This window comes from Phytophthora parasitica (assembly GCF_000247585.1).
Source record: "Phytophthora parasitica INRA-310 unplaced genomic scaffold supercont2.37, whole genome shotgun sequence".
NCBI classification, from domain to species: domain Eukaryota; phylum Oomycota; class Peronosporomycetes; order Peronosporales; family Peronosporaceae; genus Phytophthora; species Phytophthora nicotianae.
In genome coordinates, this window is record NW_008649023.1 from 209,193 (window position 1) to 226,881 (window position 17,689).

The 17,689-nt window shown below is 49.5% G+C and overlaps 9 protein-coding genes across 21 annotated transcripts; 4 read left to right on the forward strand and 5 right to left on the reverse strand.

Annotated features, from left to right (window-relative positions):
- The first annotated feature begins 10 nt into the window (after positions 1–10).
- Positions 11–2,732, forward strand: PPTG_13858 (hypothetical protein). Its single transcript, XM_008910288.1, has 3 exons — positions 11–153; positions 224–288; positions 363–2,732. The coding sequence occupies exons 1-3, from the start codon at positions 58–60 to the stop codon at positions 910–912; spliced, it is 711 nt and encodes a 236-aa protein (XP_008908536.1). The 5' UTR covers positions 11–57; the 3' UTR covers positions 913–2,732.
- On the reverse strand, positions 862–2,904 carry PPTG_13859 (hypothetical protein). The gene is made up of 3 exons (XM_008910289.1): positions 2,617–2,904; positions 2,343–2,545; positions 862–2,268 (listed from the first exon to the last, which is right to left on the reverse strand). The coding sequence occupies exons 1-3, from the start codon at positions 2,813–2,815 to the stop codon at positions 1,015–1,017; spliced, it is 1,656 nt and encodes a 551-aa protein (XP_008908537.1). The 5' UTR covers positions 2,816–2,904; the 3' UTR covers positions 862–1,014.
- Positions 2,905–3,013: 109 nt separating this feature from the next.
- On the forward strand, positions 3,014–5,776 carry PPTG_13860. 2 transcript variants are annotated; one of them, XM_008910290.1, is made up of 4 exons: positions 3,014–4,113; positions 4,181–4,942; positions 5,010–5,409; positions 5,479–5,776. In XM_008910290.1, the coding sequence occupies exons 1-4, from the start codon at positions 3,365–3,367 to the stop codon at positions 5,551–5,553; spliced, it is 1,986 nt and encodes a 661-aa protein (XP_008908538.1). In that variant the 5' UTR covers positions 3,014–3,364; the 3' UTR covers positions 5,554–5,776. The 2 variants fall into 2 exon arrangements, with proteins under 2 accessions (XP_008908538.1, XP_008908539.1); XM_008910291.1 differs by having other exon boundaries at positions 4,181–5,409.
- PPTG_13861 (hypothetical protein) lies at positions 5,229–8,146 on the reverse strand. Of its 12 annotated transcripts, XM_008910295.1 has the most exons (9): positions 7,804–8,146; positions 7,621–7,742; positions 7,497–7,551; positions 7,371–7,436; positions 7,110–7,301; positions 6,705–7,052; positions 6,537–6,620; positions 6,340–6,454; positions 5,229–6,268 (listed from the first exon to the last, which is right to left on the reverse strand). In XM_008910295.1, exons 1-9 carry the CDS (start codon positions 8,086–8,088, stop codon positions 5,607–5,609), a joined length of 1,929 nt encoding a protein of 642 aa, XP_008908543.1. In that variant the 5' UTR covers positions 8,089–8,146; the 3' UTR covers positions 5,229–5,606. The 12 variants fall into 12 exon arrangements, with proteins under 12 accessions (XP_008908543.1, XP_008908541.1, XP_008908542.1 ...); XM_008910293.1 differs by having other exon boundaries at positions 6,537–7,052; XM_008910294.1 differs by having other exon boundaries at positions 6,705–7,301.
- A 78-nt stretch (positions 8,147–8,224) lies between these two features.
- PPTG_13862 (hypothetical protein) lies at positions 8,225–9,534 on the forward strand (the record flags this gene model as incomplete). The annotated part of the gene is made up of 8 exons (XM_008910304.1): positions 8,225–8,256; positions 8,343–8,386; positions 8,448–8,521; positions 8,597–8,893; positions 8,963–9,028; positions 9,095–9,174; positions 9,270–9,331; positions 9,407–9,534. 8 exons carry the CDS (start codon positions 8,225–8,227, stop codon positions 9,532–9,534), a joined length of 783 nt encoding a protein of 260 aa, XP_008908552.1.
- Positions 9,535–9,714: 180 nt separating this feature from the next.
- On the forward strand, positions 9,715–10,527 carry PPTG_13863 (hypothetical protein; the record flags this gene model as incomplete). Its single annotated transcript, XM_008910305.1, has 1 exon — positions 9,715–10,527. The coding sequence occupies one exon, from the start codon at positions 9,715–9,717 to the stop codon at positions 10,525–10,527; it is 813 nt and encodes a 270-aa protein (XP_008908553.1).
- Positions 10,528–10,597: 70 nt separating this feature from the next.
- PPTG_13864 (hypothetical protein) lies at positions 10,598–11,647 on the reverse strand (the record flags this gene model as incomplete). The annotated part of the gene is made up of 4 exons (XM_008910306.1): positions 10,598–10,774; positions 10,829–11,224; positions 11,289–11,493; positions 11,559–11,647. 4 exons carry the CDS (start codon positions 11,645–11,647, stop codon positions 10,598–10,600), a joined length of 867 nt encoding a protein of 288 aa, XP_008908554.1.
- Positions 11,648–12,029: 382 nt separating this feature from the next.
- PPTG_13865 (hypothetical protein) lies at positions 12,030–12,778 on the reverse strand (the record flags this gene model as incomplete). The annotated part of the gene is made up of 4 exons (XM_008910307.1): positions 12,030–12,231; positions 12,300–12,352; positions 12,426–12,630; positions 12,699–12,778. The coding sequence occupies 4 exons, from the start codon at positions 12,776–12,778 to the stop codon at positions 12,030–12,032; spliced, it is 540 nt and encodes a 179-aa protein (XP_008908555.1).
- Positions 12,779–13,593: 815 nt separating this feature from the next.
- Positions 13,594–13,999, reverse strand: PPTG_23398 (hypothetical protein; the record flags this gene model as incomplete). The annotated part of the gene is made up of 2 exons (XM_008910308.1): positions 13,594–13,706; positions 13,990–13,999. The coding sequence occupies 2 exons, from the start codon at positions 13,997–13,999 to the stop codon at positions 13,594–13,596; spliced, it is 123 nt and encodes a 40-aa protein (XP_008908556.1).
- Between the last annotated feature and the right edge of the window lie 3,690 nt (positions 14,000–17,689).

A 17,689-nucleotide genomic window follows, 5' to 3' on the forward strand; every position in this document is an offset into this window, starting at 1 on the left:
GGGTTTATTACGGTAAGTTTGAAAAGATTGATTTTCGACCAGTTAGATTCGACAACGATGGCGGATGATGGCATCGCGGCGGCGGAGATTGCTAGACAGATTGCGGCGCTGAAGCCACGCGTAGAGGGGTCCAGGGGCGTCATGGGGTATCTGGTCCGTGTTGCACATGCTGTGGGCTCGCCCGGCTCGTTTAATGAGAGCTAAATTGATTGCGATGCTGCAGGACAAACCCCAAAGCGACAAACGAGCGGATGTGAACAAGACGTTTCTAGCCAGCACTATCCGAGGGTTCGTTCGTACTGCGGTGCTGATATTTTGTGCCGGAGCTCCATGCTGAGCATTTTTACGATCGATTGTTGCAGTGTGAACTCCCACAACCGGCGGCAGGAGGAGGACAAGTGCTGGACGCTGCAGCGGATGGAACGCAAGCTGGACGAGGCGAAAGACCGACGAACCGACAGTCGAAGCCGCAGTCGCAATAGAAGAAGATCAGACGAGAGAAAACGGCAACGCAGGCCCAGCAGAAGTCGGAGTCGTAGTCGAAGTCGCTCGAGACATCGCAGACGGAGTCGAAGCAGGAGCAGGAGCAGGCACAGCTCCAGACGCAGCCGTAGTCGCGATCGTAGCCCTGTTGCTGAGGTTGAGGAGGATGAACGCAGCTATTGGGCTCGAAAAAAGGCCGACAAGACTCGCAAGCTCTGGGAAAACTTACACTCGGAAGGCACCGTGTCTGTAGACAACGCACCCGACTTCAGTTCCGAAGAATCTGATGACGAAGATGTCAAACCTAAACAAGTGAAGGCACCACCTTCACCTGATTGCAATGAGAAGAAACAAAAGAAGCACAAGAAGCACAAGAAACGTGACCGAAAGAGCAACAAGAAGCCGAAGAAACGGCATAGCCGTTCGTGAATTTCTTCATGACATTGACGAGTGTAAGACTCCTCACGACTAAACGGCAGCACTTGCGAGCTTTAATCTAAGAAGAAGCCCCCTACAAGTCTGCTGCTTGCTCTAGTTCCATGTCGACACCGCCTGGTATGTTGCGAAGATCATGGTGAAGATACCCAGTGCAATGACGGCGTTGTTTAAGGCACGACCGTCATTCACCAGCTTCGAGTGGAACAGACACGGGTAGATGAAGGCCAGCGGCACAGAGCAGAAGCCTCCAATAAGCGCCACAAAGTTGTCCAGCTCCTCTTTGCCGAAGTACGCGATAGTAGCAGTAAGGCACACAAGCGCAAATCGGAAGCCATTCTTCTCCCAGCGCCAATATCCTTTCTGGCTGTGGTGAGGGAACAGATAACCTTCTAAGATCTTCACCACCGGGTACAACATGAGCGGGTACGTGAACACAAGCGCGAGCGAGTACGTGAGCTGTACAGACATGGTAGCAATACTGTCTTGGGCGCTGGGAAGGTTGAGAGTGACGACGGACTGCGTCTCCTGGCCAAACGCGGCGTACACAAGTCCAGCAAACACCGAGAAGAGCGTCACGAGGAACAGCATGGTCAAAGAGACGATCCGCGGGAACTTGTGCTTGATATCATCGTCCATAGCGTCGTAGATTGGGAGTACTAGTCCAATGCCTTCGAAGCAGTAGACAGCTGTGCCCAGCAGCATGGCCCAGCTCGTCGAATTGAAGTTTTCCCACGTCGCACTGCCAACTGGCGCGTCATCCAGCGTGTGCACCGTATAAGAGATGATGTAGACGATGCCAAACAGGATAAGCAGATCTGCGAACAGGTTCGTAAGCGCGAAGTATTCGATGCGACGCACCCACGACAGCGGCGTGTACAACAAGATCTGGAGCATGATGAGCGTCAATGATGACGACGCCGTGGTTCTCTGGATACCGAAGGCGGCTAAGATGACCTCTCCGATGTTTTTCTCCACGAAGATCAAGTACGAGCAACAGAATCCAATCTGCGAGAGCACGAGCGAGATGTTCACAGCCACGCGGCCTACTTTACCGAAGGCCTTTTCACCCACAAGACCGTACGACACGTTGGTGCGACCACCGCGGAGCAACACGTTGGAACAGTCCGTCAGACGTAGCATACAGAAGGTAGACAAGATGGCTGAAGCACATAATGCAGCCAACGAGAAGAGCATGCCGCCGTTCTGGAAACCCTTGGGCAGGAACAGGATGCCACTGCCAATAAATGACTTGAGGATCGTGAAGACGGTTTTGCCGACGGTGGCACCAGGTTGCTGCTTCTCGGGCCTTCGCTTCCATGCGCGACTCAACAGCGGCGTCGCAGTCTCCTACAGAGCAAGAAATATTCAGTCAGGCAACTGTTGCAGCACATCTGCTGTGTCATCTGGCCATTGCCGCGTACATCCGTGTCGTCGTCGTCTGCAAGGCCCAGATTGGCGACGATGAAGTCTCCGTATGCGGATTCTAGGAAGCCTGGCGTGGGTTGGATGGACTCAAGGAACGAGTCCTGCACGTATGATGGTACGTGTGGACTGTTGCCTCCCAAATTGGTGATCACGTGGTCGCGGCGGAATCCTCCGGGCTGCGCAATGTCCGATGCCTTGCCTGTTTAGTAGCAATAAAGTACCAATTAGCGCCAAATAGCACCGTTTGCAGCTCGTATCTGCTAAACGTACCGATATCCTCGTGTAATATATCGCTCTGATCCGGCAGTGACTTCGGACGCGGGGGTCCGTCCTGCGTCTCCTTGAGGATGGCGAAGAAGATGTCCCGCGTCATGTCCGAGCCTTCCTCAGTAATGTCGTGAACATCCGCGGGCAGCAGCGGCTCTCCGTCGAGGCCGGGGACAGGTGGCTGCTTGTTGTCGTTGGCCATCGTTGGGCTGCTGGACGATCGATCTGCTGGAGGCTCGGCGGAACAATGAATGAGCTCCCAAAGGCAACCAACGCACTTGGCTTCGAAGGGTAGGGTATTTTATGCGACATGTTTTTGACAGAGTAATATGTAGCGAAATAAAAACAAAACATTGCAGTTTAGATAATTGCTAGTGATTTAACCATAAAAGAAGGTTTTCACTTTTTCGCTGGACGAGTATTTTTCATGGTGTCGTCGGCTTGACAAGCAGCCATCTTCCTGCGGTCGGCATTGGATTGCAACATGGGCCGTAACCACGTTTGGGTAGCTGCTGGCTACACGGTAACTTGTCAGTCAGTGGCCGGCGTGGACAAATTTGGTAGCCACCTGACAGCTGGAACTCACCTGCGTGGATGAGTGTATGCGAGGGTAAGTCAGTCGCGAAATCTTTTTCAAAAGGAGCTACGATTTGGATAAGATCAAGACGCTCGGTCATTTTTAGAGCATGACTCATCGATTTCGGTGAGAGACAACTAAATTAAGTGGCTACCTTCTGTCTACACACACGCGATGGCGTCGAGCTTTGACGCGATTTCTGCGGAGACCGGACCGAGTTTGGAGGAGCTGGCGGCTTCCTCAGAGCTACATCACGACCCTGCCAGTTGGGCAGCGGACGATGATGATGATGCCGAGTCCCGCCTTGGGTCTTCAGCTTGGGAGTCCCAATCCGACCTTCAGGCTGGACTAAACTTGGAGCAGATTCCTGTCGATGTCAACGAATCGGGACCTGTTGAGGACACCGAAGTCCGAGGAGTCGAGTCGTACACTCCGGATGCAAATGCTGAAGACGATTCGTCTCGAATGCCTTTCGACCAGCTACCACATCTCGCCCCAGAGGTTCTGCACCCTAAGAAAGTCTATAAGAACAGCAAGCTTAAGAAAAAGCAAGCTGCACTGGAGCCTGCTCCAGCAATGGTGTTCGATGTCCACCCACTACTCCAATTTGCACAAACTCACTTCAACCTCACCGCTCCACGTGCTTCACCTTTCCACAAACCTGTCGAGTTTGACCTGAACAAGCGCCTCGAGTGGGAAAACAAACTCATCACAACTCCATTGACGCGTCTTCCGAAAGAGCAGACTGGTATAGCGCTGCAAGCATTCCGTAATGTTTCTGGGTTTATGGGGAACCGAGCAAGTGGTAAGAACCAGATTGATCACTGCTTCAAGCTTTTACGCAACGTCGTTCCGCGGTCCCCGGCATTGAAGGACGAAATCTACTGCCAACTATGCAAGCAGCTCACTCGCAATCCCAGCGCGTAGGTTTTACCATGTCTTTATTGTTTTGAGCCGATTGAACTAATATTGCTCGTGCTTTATTGTCAGAAATGCTGTATTAAACGGATGGTTGCTTCTAAACGCTTGTCTTGTGACTTTCCCACCGTCTCCACCACTGGCTGAATGTCTCGAGAGGTTTATTAGCGTTCACATTGGAGCAGGTGGCGACTCTGAAGCTAACTCCGAGGTCTCGGCGTACGCACTGGAAGCACTAGCATCTCTAGGATGCTGTGCCACCAAAGGCGAACGCAAAGAAATTCCAAGTGCATCGGAGCTGAGAGCTCTACAACGACATGCACTCAATGATTTCACTGTGATGCTTGCAGACGGCTCGACGTTAATAATGCAGGTCAGTGCATGGACGACGAGTCGTGAGCTAGCTGGTTTGGTAGCGCACAAGCTGGGAGTGTGTCGCGTAAAAGCTTTTGCACTTTTCGAGACTAATGACGACGAGGAACAACACCTCGTCCCAGAAAATGAACGGGTTATGGATCTCTACGCTGAATGGGAGCGAACGCACATTGATGTGAGCGAACTAAACCAAAAGAAGAAGGAAAAGAAGAAAGACAAGTTAGAAGAAACGACCAAAGCTCCCGCTGTTGAAGGATACCATCTCACTTATAAGGCATATCTGTGGGTACACGTGGATGATGAAACTGCAGCCGATGTAGGGCTTTACTATCTACAAGCCGTGCACAACGTACTCAGTGGAAGATACGTCTGTGACGTGGGTGTTGCTGTCGAGCTTGCAGGCTATCAATTGTTCTGCAAACTTGGCAATGACCAGACTCCAACGCTAAGTAAATTCACGTACGTTGTATATTTTTTAGTTGTTCTGACAGAAAAATTACTCTTATGTTTTTTGTTTGCTTACTAGAAACGATATTGACGAGTACATTCCTGGTCAACTGCTTAGTGCATCGAATCGTGGTAGCATTGCTGAGCAGGTGTTCGCTAGCTACGAATCCTTCGTGAATAGTTTGTGCGTGCAGTCGACGCAGCAGGCGCGACTGGCGTATTTGCGTCTCTGCAAACGTCAACCATTTTACGGTTTAACGCTTTTCCACGTGCGAAATTCGCGTCAACTAGCAGTTTTGCCAGCTCGTGTCGTTCTTGCTATCAACGACGTGGGTGTCAGTATCCTAGGCGCCAGCGACGAAGTTTTAGCACTTTATCCTTACGCGGATATCGCGAACTGGGGTTACAGTGCCAACTCATTCGTCTTCAACGTTGTGCGCGGCAGCGAAGAGACCGAATATTCTTTCAGGACCGTGCAGGTAAAACGATCAATGTGCTTTCGGTTAGTGTGGGTGATCTCACGAGTTTGATTTGTTTCAAACAACCAGGGCAAGAGTATCAATGACAATGTGGCCGCCTACGTCGACTACATCATATCACTGACCACGTTTGCTAGCGACTGAAAAATATCTAGCTAGGTATGCACTGTAGTTATCGAGGTTGCACCGTTCATTCTTCAACTTATTGTGCATTGGCACCAAAACACGTACGGACTTCCGGAGCTGATAGTCTCAGGAGGCTCTTTAAATGGGTCACGGATCAATGAATCAGCGTCTTCAGGTGGCCAACAAGCCTTAAACTTCTTTTTCATCTTTCTCGAGAGAAGAGAAACATGTCGTCTTTCTGTAAGACTCTCCCCCGCCAATTCTGGTTTCTTCAGAAATGGTGCAGACTCGATTCCGAAGTTGTTGGGCTCCCCGATTCCAGACATACGCTCGGGTTTGTCTTCAGTGTTGGATTTCAAGAACTTTTTTGAAGAATGTTGTTGCTGTTGTTGTAGTGTCGAGTCTGAGGACGCCCTATTCAGGGCTGGTTGAATCGGAGTCATACCCCAGAAGCTCACAGAGCGTGATTTTAAGCCGCCCGATCGACGCCTGGACCACTCCATCAACTGAGTTATCTCGCTGTCCAAAAGAGTAAACTCGAGCCATTTAGCATACTGAAGCCGGCCATCTGATGTAGTCAGCGACAGTAATTTGGTTCGAAAGTGCCGTCGTAGCAGTGGGCTTTTGGCAGCATCGGAGACCGACTCGCCATTCTCACGTCGACGAGATTCGTGCATTCGATGCCCTTCCGCATCCGCCAACATCCGATTCGTCAGTAGACAGCATAGTAAATCTGAAGCATAGAAAATCAACTAGGTTAAACAAAGTCTCTTTTGTATTAAAGAAGGTATAAGGGAGCCTCACCTGCAAGTTGTTCGATGCCTTGCTGATTAAGGTATTCGCGACTCTGTTGATTAGGGATCTGGAACAATAGATGTGCCTTTTCCTCTGGCCCTCCACGACTCGCAACCGATAAAAACTAGACACAGAAACAAAGAATATGACGATGTTAAGACATCCCCGAGCGGGCATTTGCATGACAAGGTAATATACAAGTATACCTGAATCAAGTTGAAATAGGAAATATTTCCGTATCCGTCGGGTCTTAGAAAGTTGTAAATTTGTCCATAGATATCCATAGGCCACTGATAGAAGAGAATCAAGATACGAGCGTTAGGTAGGTACTCAAAAAGGCGACGATAGTACCTCATTTCTGGTTGGGCGTTTACCGTGTTGAATTCCCGAGCCAGTACACTTTCCAGCTCTTCTTGCCTCAGCCCACGAAGCTTGGAGCGACCACACGTTTTCCTTTGGTAGCGAAGAAAAGTAAACTCGTCTTGAAGTCGCTCCATTTCCAAGCGGCTGAAATGCGTTTGCTTGGCTAGAACTGTGAATTCAGCCTTGCGTAATTGAGGCAGTCGTCGAAGGGCTGCTCGCATGTCCTCGACAGATTCGTCCTTGAGACCATACAGTGTGCGTGCTTGTTGAAGTAGTGTCTGTGGGGCGATTTCAGTAGCGCTTTGACACTGGTCTAATATGATCTTGTAGATGTAGCTCGAGTCCCACTGCTCCGTTTCCTGTGCATATAGACCGTTAATTTCTTCCCAGCCGTATAATTCATGCTCACTCCTTACCATGTGGAGCTGAATTTCGTCCACAGCAAGTCTAAAGAAATGTAGTGCAATCAGGAGATGCAGCATCGTGCCGTCATTTTCCCGAAGCATCGTGTCCCAGACTTCGTAAAGTAACGGCAAAGTCAGTTCTCCAACCCAGAGCGAGACGAACCATTTGCAAGACAACAGCGTCGTCACAAGAGGCAGATCAACCTAATGACACAAACCAAACTGTACCTTTAGATACCACCATCACAAATAAGGAATGAGTAGAGACCCCACCTTGGCTAAAATGGGATAAAATGGCACGAGTTTCCTCACAACCAGCTCATGATACAGTTTGCAGTCCTATCGTTCAAGCGACTGTTAGCTAAGAGTCTTTGCAACACCCCCACAACAATACCGTACCACTTGAAACCCGTGTAGCTTCGGTGCCCTTGCAAAAAAGTCCTCTGGAAAAACTCTGCCATGGTAAAGTCATCCCAAAGTCAGTGAAGAGCTCACCACGAGGCTCGTCAATTGCAATTCACACCTCTCAATGACACTGGCGTAGACCCAAAACGTCTCCTCCTCGTCCCTTTTCTCATTTACATTCCCAAAGAGGAAACACAGGACATCTGCATGGCCCTGGACGTAGCCGACTCGAGGGTTTCTCTGCAAAATAACAATATGAGGCTCGATCTCTCCTACTATAAATCTACTTTAGCCCGCGTACCACGCTGTATGCCACCAGAATGTTCTTTATATGGGGTATAAACCGCTGCATTACATGCTGCGGCAGTTCCTCGTCCTCCTGGTACGCCTCCCGTTCGTATTGAGCCAACAGGAAGAGGCGTATGGACGCGCCCGTGCGCGGCAGATCCAGCTCGATCTGGCGCAGATCGTCCTCAACCTGCGGTGACACGCAGCTTTCACTTCGGCGCAGATACTCCCGGTAGTTGAGTGCACTGCTGTCGCGCAGCTTCCGAGCCCCAGACGTCGCGAACCAGTCCAAGGGCATGGTAGATTCTTCAACAAGAGATTCCTGAAATCAGATTTGTGTACACGTTAGGGATCACACCAATTAGGGTTTACAGAAACTACAGCGCCTTAATATCTTTCGCAGTCTTCTGAAGCAAACTTGAAAGAGAGCGAGCATGTCGTCGGTTCAAGTGGCACCCACGCGCATGTAAGGCGTCTATAGCCAGTATGACAGGCGGTGGTGTTCTAACTATGTGAGATTTGTGTGCACTGACGCTGGTTACATCGTTGCAGGGCGCTGACGACCTTCAAGGGCAAGCGTGTCGGCGCCAAGAAGGGTACTCAGAGCGTCGCTCTTTACCTTGTCGCCGTGAAACTAATTCTAACTGCTGTCTGTAGGGTTTGAACTACTGAAGAAGAAGGCCGATGCCCTGAAGATGCGCTTTCAAGCCATGCTGCGCGAGATCCAGAAGGTATGTGCAGTCTTCAATGGTAATGGCGTCTGTGAATTCAGTATTTTGATATGAATTTTGGAACGCTGCGAGCAGACCAAGATGTCTATGTCGACAGAGGCATCGGAGGCGTTCTTCTCGCTCACGCAAGCGCAGTACGCTGCTGGTGACTTCCGTAATAAGGTCATCGAGTCGGTGAGCACGGCAGAGATCCGCACTCAGAACCGCATCGACAATGTGGCTGGGGTCAAGCTGCCCGTATTCACGGAAGTGGAAGTGAGTCGCGAGAAGAGCGACAACATCGGTCTGGCCGGCGGAGGTGGCAAGATCCAGAACTGCCGCGAAAAGTTCCGCGTGTTGCTACGCGCACTGATCAAACTGGCATCGCTGCAGGTGGGCGACGTCGAGCTAAGGAAGAGGAATGGTGTTAGGGGCACTAATGTATTTATTACATGATGGCAGACCTCTTTCGTGACGCTGGATGAGGCATTGAAAGTGACCAACCGCCGTGTGAACGCGTTGGACAACGTGCGTCTCCTGTACTGAAGATCTTGCTGCTATTACGGAGACTTAATTGTGTTTTCATGCGTGCAGGTGACCATTCCTCGTATTGAGAAGACGATCTCGTACATCACGAGAGAGTTGGACGAGCTGGAGCGTGAGGATTTCGTGCGGTATGTCCCTAGACTGACAAACTATTGCATTAGATGATCTTTGGTGGGATCGCGTAGCTTATAATGACATTTTTGTTTGACATGGCAATTGGCAGCATCAAGAAGGTGCAAGCGAACAAGCAAGACCACGAGAAGGCGATCCTGGCCAGAGAAAAGGGTAAATTTTTAATGTTCTTGTTCACAGCATTAAAAGCTTGAGAGCTAACGACGTCTTCCTTGTCCTCTATTGTAGAAGCGGCGGAGGCCAAAAAGTCGTCGGGTGCTGCTGTGGACGACGACCCGTTCGCGGACGTCGTGGCGTCGGACCGCGACATTCTCGCCCAGTACGAGCCGTCTGCGGACGCAGATGTCGTCTTCTAGGCGGGAGGTGAGGAACTAACTGCTATCTGAAGTAGTGAGGGTCGTTTGCCAGACTGGCAGTGCCAGTTAAGGTGTCTTTGATGCTAAGCTTCCAACTTCAACCAAATTACAAACCTGTCGTTGACTGCGTTTCACTATGTCCGCTCCCTAGCCCTTTCCTGACCAGTGAACACAGCAATAATGGAGCCCATCGCTAAACGCCTTAAGCAGTCCGCCGAGAGCGCTCTGCAGACCAAGAAGAAACAAGAGGAGGAGGATATCGCAGAGCGTATCAAACGACTCGAAGCAGAGCTCCAAAGTAGAGGCGATGACTCCAGCGACTCAGACTCAGAGACCGATTCGGACTCGGATTCGGATTCCGACATTGACCAGGCCAAGGTGGTGGTAAATCTGTCTGCCTATGCCTCGGAGCGCATCGAGTCGCTACCTGAGAACATGCTACCTGCTGCAAGACCCTCGTCGAATCTACCGCCAGCTAAGAAGAAACGCAAGAAATCGCAGCAGGAGGAGAACGAACGGGCAGCCAGTAAGGCACTGGAACAGCTGGGCGACGCGCTCACGTTTCCTAAGAAGGTTCCGTTCGCCTGCAAGCCATGCAAGTTCATTGGCAAAGATTTAGAAGACTTTCAGACCCACCGAGCATCCAATGATCACTTGGAGCGTGTACAAACTGGAGACAAAACCTTACACTGCGTTCTGTGCAATAAATCGTTCACGAGCCCCGCTCAGCTCGACGAACACCGTGCTGGAAAGTGGCACAAGCAGCGGGCGCAGCAGAAGAAGGCTCGGCATACCGTTAAGGTTTGCTATGACTTTATGCGTGGAGAGTGCAGATGGGGTGATCGCTGCAACTTTGAGCATACCAAGACCAAAGCTATGAAGTGTGGACGTGCACTCGACAAGACCCGTAGACGTGTTTGCGATAACTTCGCGCGTACCAAGAACTGCCGCTTCGGTGACAAGTGTCTGTTCTCGCATGACACGAAGCAATAAGTCTCCGATAGAAATCTAATCAGCACTTGTATCCATATTTTATGCTGTATCTTCACCCTAAAATCGCAAGTTACAGTCCGAGCTGCTCCCTTACAAAAGCTTCCACACGTTCGAGTGTGAACTCGCCATCGAGACGGCGTGTAACGTCGACGACGACCTCCTGTTGATGTCCGCAGAAGACCAGTACCACCGGAAGATCTGCCATTTCGATGGACGCGTCGGCTTCCTTGGCCAACATCGCCGTGAACTTAGAGTATCAATTAGTGCTTACATCCCGTGTTTTGAACATTTACAGGCCTACCTTGACGTGGACGAGTTTCCGTGCCAGAAGCTCGAGTTGGGAGTTGAGTAGCCCACAGGCATAGTTCTCGGGATGATAGAGATGCACGAGCATGCTGCGATCAGTGTCTGCTTTAGAGGTGAGTGCCACGAACTGCTCCGGTGTGATGTACTCGAGCTCCCCGTAAACTTTGCGGTTGCGTGCTGCGTCCTGCATCTGCTTCACTCGCATTTCGGCATATTGTGCCAAGAAGGCGTCGTCTACCAGGTCACTGTCGTCGCATTCACAGTCTGAGCCTCCATCACACTCGCAATCCAAGTGTGCAGTTGAGTCACGTGTCGAAGGAGTAGAACTGACGGTAGCACCTTTGGCAATACGAGTAAGGACTGCTTCACGCTCAGCTTCCTTCCTTTGACGCTGCACATAATACACACGTTAGTTCATCATTTTTCACTTCGTATAAGGACGTGGTGTAGCGCACCTCTTGCTTCTGATAGCGTTTATGAGTCTTGTAGTCATTGATGACTCCCTTTGGTCCAGTGTTTGCCGAGGCGAAGTCACGCGCCTTGCCACCGCGAAATCCGCGCGTGGGTTTCCCCCACGTCTCACCGTCCACAGCCTTCTGTGCCCATGGCCCCGTTGGATCCGCCACGGAGTGTACTCGATCCGTGATTTCATCCTCATCGCTGCAGCACAAAATTGTGCACTCTTGAGTTGATTAGAACCCAATTAACGCGTAGACCTCGCGTACCTAGCTTCCGAATCGGAGTTGACGCGGCCGCCCAGCTCGTCTGAATCGCGGTCTCGAAGCACGCTATGTTGCAGGAAGAAGCTCTCCATTATCTAGAACTGCGTCGTTTTAACCAACCTCGACTAGAAATATGGAAAAGATCTAAAATGACAAGGAGCGTGGCCAACGTGGTGGCAAATGAGAAACGCATTAATTTTCCTATCTGAGAAGCGATCTCCACTCTCTGTGCTTCAACAGAGAAACTTCACTCAAATGCTCATTAGGTAAGAGTTTATGACAAAGGCAAACTGCTTAACTGCACTGCAACTCTACAGAACGCTTCGTCATGGCCTGCCCCTGGTTACAGTCAACTGTTGTCGCACCCGACCAATAGTATCCTTTGTCTGCCATCTCCACTCTGCAATGCGTCTTTCATCATAACCTTCTCTAGTGCAGCATCAGAGCCACATTCTCTCCGAACCTAGAGACGCTTTAGCCCTTGCCCGACTGCTTCATGAGCCACTGGATGACCTGGTCGATGTTGACGAGACGCAGCGCCGAGATAGGGATCACCAGCCACGGGTTGTCCACGATGTAGTCCAGGTTCAGCTCGCGAATGAGCTCCGGCTCGGAGATGTGAGGCTCCAGATCGATCTTGTTGGCCAGCACCAGCAGCGGCGTCGTCGCCAGTTCACTGCACAGCAATAAAAAGAAATCAGCACGCCTGATTCAGCAGATACTAGCACGCTTTAACTGCATTACCGATCCTCTAGTAGACGGTGAAGCTCCTTCCGCGCCAGGGAGATTTGGTCGAACTGTAGCAAGGGCCGAAAACAGTCAATAGATAGGCCCAAACAGCAGCAAATTCACGAATGTAAGGCAACGTACCGCATTGGCGTCCACCACATATATAATGACGTCACAGCCGCGCGTGTAGCGGCCCCATTCGCTTCGGTATTGTGCCTGCCCGCCGATATCCCAACATTTCATCTGTACGCCTCCTTTTTTCACGAGTTTCACGTTCAGACCGATGGTTGGACATGTCTCCACGGGGTGGCCCATGGCCATCACGTTCAGCAGCGTTGTCTTGCCACTGGAAGCAGCAAAGAATCAGGAATCAGGCCGGCAAGCTCAGATCCTCATTAGTGCGACGCGACGCACCTGTTCTCAAGACCCACGAGCACGACCTCGAGCTTCTTGGTGTAGAAGGCTTGCAACATCTTCTGGAGAATGCCTCCCATGGTTAATAGGGCCGCGTAGTGTCGCTGTCTAGTAGAGGCCGCGTGGAGCTGATCCGAGACGACTCGACCTGCTCGCTTCTTCTTTCGTTTTGGAGGGGAAAAGGCTGCCATCTCTAAGCTCATTTTATGTACTAGCACACCCTGATCCTGCGGTTTTTTACCCTCAAGTTGCAACTGATTTCTTTGGCGACACTCAAGCGACGTTCGAGCAACGTTTGTGATGAGTCTGAAATATTGCAATAAAATCGAAGGCTATTGCTATATTTCACAAATATATCTGTGTATATTAGCTGGGGTTGATCAATCAACTTTAACAACCTGGTGGTTTCACAAAAACTATTTCCATGGAGTTATCGGAAGGAAAGCCTCGTTAGCCATCTATTTGGTATCACAGTCAAAAGTGTGGGCAACTGATTCAAAACATTTATAAAATAGTATGCTGCAGCATATCATATTTCAGCGCATCATTTTCAAACGTATGCTAAAATGTTTAATTGCACATACGGTATTTGATGTACATCATGCGACCGACTGATTCACACTAAGACTCATTTATGTCTCTACATAACACACAGATGTCGCGGTCTTCCTCCTTAGTGTCGGGGTCGTGTTTCTAGCAGGCCGACGTAGGAACGAGAACTAGCGCAATAACTCCAAATGTAACTTGATATATTCAGAATGCTTCTTGTTTAAGAAGGAAAAACACGACTGAGCCTCTTCCTTACGACCTTGAAGCTCCTTACCTGTCCACAAATCTTTCGCACGCAGCGGTCCACATCGAGGTACCTCCTCATTCCCTTCGTTTCGGTCCCACTCTAGACGTGGAACGCCAACGTCTGCTCCTCTTGTTCTTGCGTGTTGGATGTAGCTCGTTGACCCTGTAGCGAGCAGACCTTCTGGATGCACTCCGCGAGAATGGCGAGACCTCCTGTTAGATTGTAGCGATACTGTGAAAATATGGAAAGTGATATTGACAGTTACTACTGTCTTCCTGCAATATCTTCCGGCAACCATCCGTTGCCGTCCCTGCTTGCGCAATCGTACAGTCGGCGCCCGAACCGGTCCAGAGAACCGTGATCACGGTCAACTTCCAACACCTCCATCTAGCTGTAGACCGTGACACAGAGCATTACGAATTATATATTTATTTATGGATGAATATCGCTAAATCTCCGACAATACTAGAACTCACTATTACAGTATTGACCAACCAGCAGGCATGATTTTTTTTCAGCGAATCAAACAAAGATAGCGCATTATTTTGACCAATCCGATGCGAGTTGCGTTTGTAAACAACAGCTCCGACATATCTGGTAGGGGCCATACTAGCTATTATTGATATTCCCATACAAACTTTTAATCATTTGCATATTTCACAAATAACACGCAAACCCCGACCTCTCCGACACTCCACGAGCATCACAGACCTCGCGCCTGCCAACACAAAGCGCGCACGCGAGAGCGCGTATCGTTCCTTCAAGGCTTTCCTCAATGAGGAAGGCGTGACATGGGAGTACCTGGAGGTGAGCATGAAGCGCGACAACGCTGCTACCGTGCTGGAGGCAGTGGTAGACAAGTTCGGCATGCATTTAGCTTTCAAGAAAGGCCGCAACGGCCAGCTTTTGGCTAGACATTCGGTGAAGCAGTACTACCGACAGGGCAAGAACTGGCTGCTAGAGCAGTTTCCACTGCTTCGACCAGCGACGGAGAAGAATTTGCTCAAAAAGGGGCAAGTCTTGGAGCGATATTGCATGAAACGCGAGTCCATTACTTGTGTCAACAAGGCACCCGCATGCACGAAAGAAGCACTGAAAAAATGACGACGTATCTGGCATACCCGCCTCCGGCTTGTTGCGCAAGCAAGCCAGAGAGCTTGGGTGCAAAGGCTCTGGCTTGCTTGCTCGCACCGCACGTCGCTGCTACTGTTGCCTTCAAGACCAACAGCAGCAGTGACGGCACATTTAGTTCCAATGAACATGCATATAAGAGAAAGAAAAGCAAAAGAAACAAAGAAAAGAAGAAAACAAAAAGACACGAGAGTAGGGACACAAAAATAAGTAGACAAGAAGGAAGCCCCTGTGCTCGCCTAAGAGCACATGAAGGCATGTATTTGGTAGTTGGAATTCACTCTTAAATATACCAACTACCCCCCAAGACTCGAGACCAACACCTAGTTCGCTTCACCTGCACAAGACCTACATTCTACAAATGACCTACACTCTCCTACGACAAACACTCTACAGAGCACCAGTCATCACATTTGGTAGCACTTCCGGGGGAGAGATGGCTCGCCGCTGTCGGACGTCAACATCAAGACCTGGGGAGGCCTTTGATTACGGTTACGTGTCACATCAATGTGATCAAACCGAATCACGTGTTTGTGACTAAGTGTTACTTACGGGTAATCAAGTCACTTCACAAGCTGACAGTGTGCACTAGCTGGTGTATGATCGTGGTGTGTAATTACACATCTGGCCCCGGTGAAGGTTTTCTAGCTACAAGTAGTTACCGTTCTTCAATACTGCACTGCTATTAAGTTTGAGCAAGTCTCAAACCAGCCGGTATAGTCAGTATAGTTCTGGTTACCCTAGCAAGGCTGCTTGTGGCCCAATACGGCTAGGGGATAACAAGGACACCAAAAAAGGTCCACAAAGACACGAAACTGATCGGCTCGTTCCTGCGGCTTGCAGCTCGCCGCGCGGACAAAGCTCGTCAAGACCTCTATAACTCTATGTACAAATCCAATCGGATTTTAGAGGCTTTGCGTAGAGACATAAAAACGAACTTAGGAGAACGTCCGAAAGAAAAGAAGGCCATCCTCGCTTTGGAGACCACGAAGAAGCAGCTTTTAAAGGCGCAGTATCGTGTTTCACTTTCCGTGCAGAGTCGTCAACGAGAAATTGAGATCCACGTCCCTGATTGGGTGGAAAAAGAGAGCCAAGGCAAGAAACGTCAGCGTTCGACCTCTGTAACTTCACCAACCTCTTCAACGTCATCAAAGAAGGTCAAGACCTCCAAAAAAGAATAACCCTGCCAAGTTAGGAACATAGGCTATTTTATTTAACAGGTTTTCTCTTTAGTTTCTTTTAGTCAGTGCCTGTAGAAATTAGTTTGTTCCAACCGGTATTAAGTATCAAGTACCAAGATTATCAGACATGACAGATTCGGCCCAGCTTATGCACAGTATGCTAGCGGCCATGGCGGAGTCGTTGCGGCAACCATAATACGCGACATTTATGGTTGCTTTAGACCTCTATGGTTGCGTTAACAAAATTCAAAATTTCCAGACGTAAAATAATGTTTTAATTTTCAGTTTGTCTCTTAGGTGCGTACTAAAAAAATGTTTCACTTAAGTACGAGTAACCAGAGCCGCTCATTTACGAAAAAGCGGGAAAACCTACTGAAGGCCGCGTCGCCACGTCAGCAGAGGTACGAAGACAAGCTGCTGGGGTGGGGAGAGGCCAAGATGCCACAGAAAACGATACACGTCTGAAATGGAGAGGCCGGCTGCGCATGGTAGGAGAATTCTCGTATGTAGGAACAGTTGACGAAATATCCTACAGTTTATATTTATGCATTTAAGGGCGGTGACGGCGGGATTAAAATGTCGACCTAAATTACATGCTGGTTACACTCGGCATCGAGAAGGATGATACCAGCGATGGCGACTATCTTCCTGGCGAAGAAGACGAGGAAGTTTATCTGATTGCTGGGATGCGCAATCTGCCGCGCGCATGGGTATGATTTTGGCTTATCATTTCAGTTGATATTACGATGGCTCTGCATTGTTGAATAAACGAATACGAACGTCTTTCAAAGCGTTCTAACCTCTCAATTTGTTGACCACCATCTCCAACAGAAGGCCGAAAGAAAAAAAACACCATTTTGGACACTTTCGTCTTTGTAGTCCAAAGCTGCTGCTAATGCGTAACTGCGTTCCTCGCTGTCTTCTATCAACGCGCGGAACTCCAGTTGAAGCTTCAGCAGCTTCCCTAGTTTCCCGTTCAGTGTCTCCAGCTTTTACTTCATATCCGCGAGCTCGTCAAGTCTAGCGCGAACCAACTCGCGCGCCAATGTTTTCTCGTCCATCTGAGGCACTCTTGAGCTGTGAAAATGCTAAGTGTTGGATGTGGTACACATGAGATGCTGTTTTGAGCAAAATGTGTGTGGAATCTGGTGTGTCAGACTCATCTCTATTTTTAGACAAACCAGTGGACTGCGTTAATTACTTGGCGGAATAAATTAAATTACCGTCCACTATGGTTGCTTTTAGTTGTTAAAGTTGTTTTAGTATGGTTGCGGTAACGCCGTTCCGGCCATGGAGAAGCAAACAAACTAATCGACGAGCTGCGTAAGTCGCGACAACTGTTGGAGCTCAAGCTGGATGGGATAAAAATGCCCAGCTACGGAGGAACACTCATGGAATCGTTCCAGTTATACCGGGAGCAAGTGGAACAGTACTTTTTAGCAAAGGGAATTGATTGGAAAGATAGTAAATTGAGAGGACGCATATTGGTAGTGTTGGGAGGGTCGTTGAAGGATGGAGCCGCGCAGTGGTACATCGTCAAGAAGGACGAGGTGCAGAGTGTTAAAGACTTCTTTGGCAAGTTAGAGGGGAAGTTTGTCCCTTCAGATTTGCAAGAACGTCTAAGAGACCGGATGAACGACTTGAAGGAGCGTCATTGCAAGGATTTGCCTGATTATATCAGCAAGTTCAGGCATTTGATTACTCAAGTCAAGGAAATGAGTGAGCTGGACAAGATCATGTATTTCTTGCAAAAATTATCGTCAAGTATCCGCGAAGAAGCCCAGTACCGTACGGGTGCAACTTTGACCGACGCTATTACAGTAGCACTCGACTATGATCGGTCTCACGCGCATCGTGGACGTTCAGATAACGCTCGCGATAAA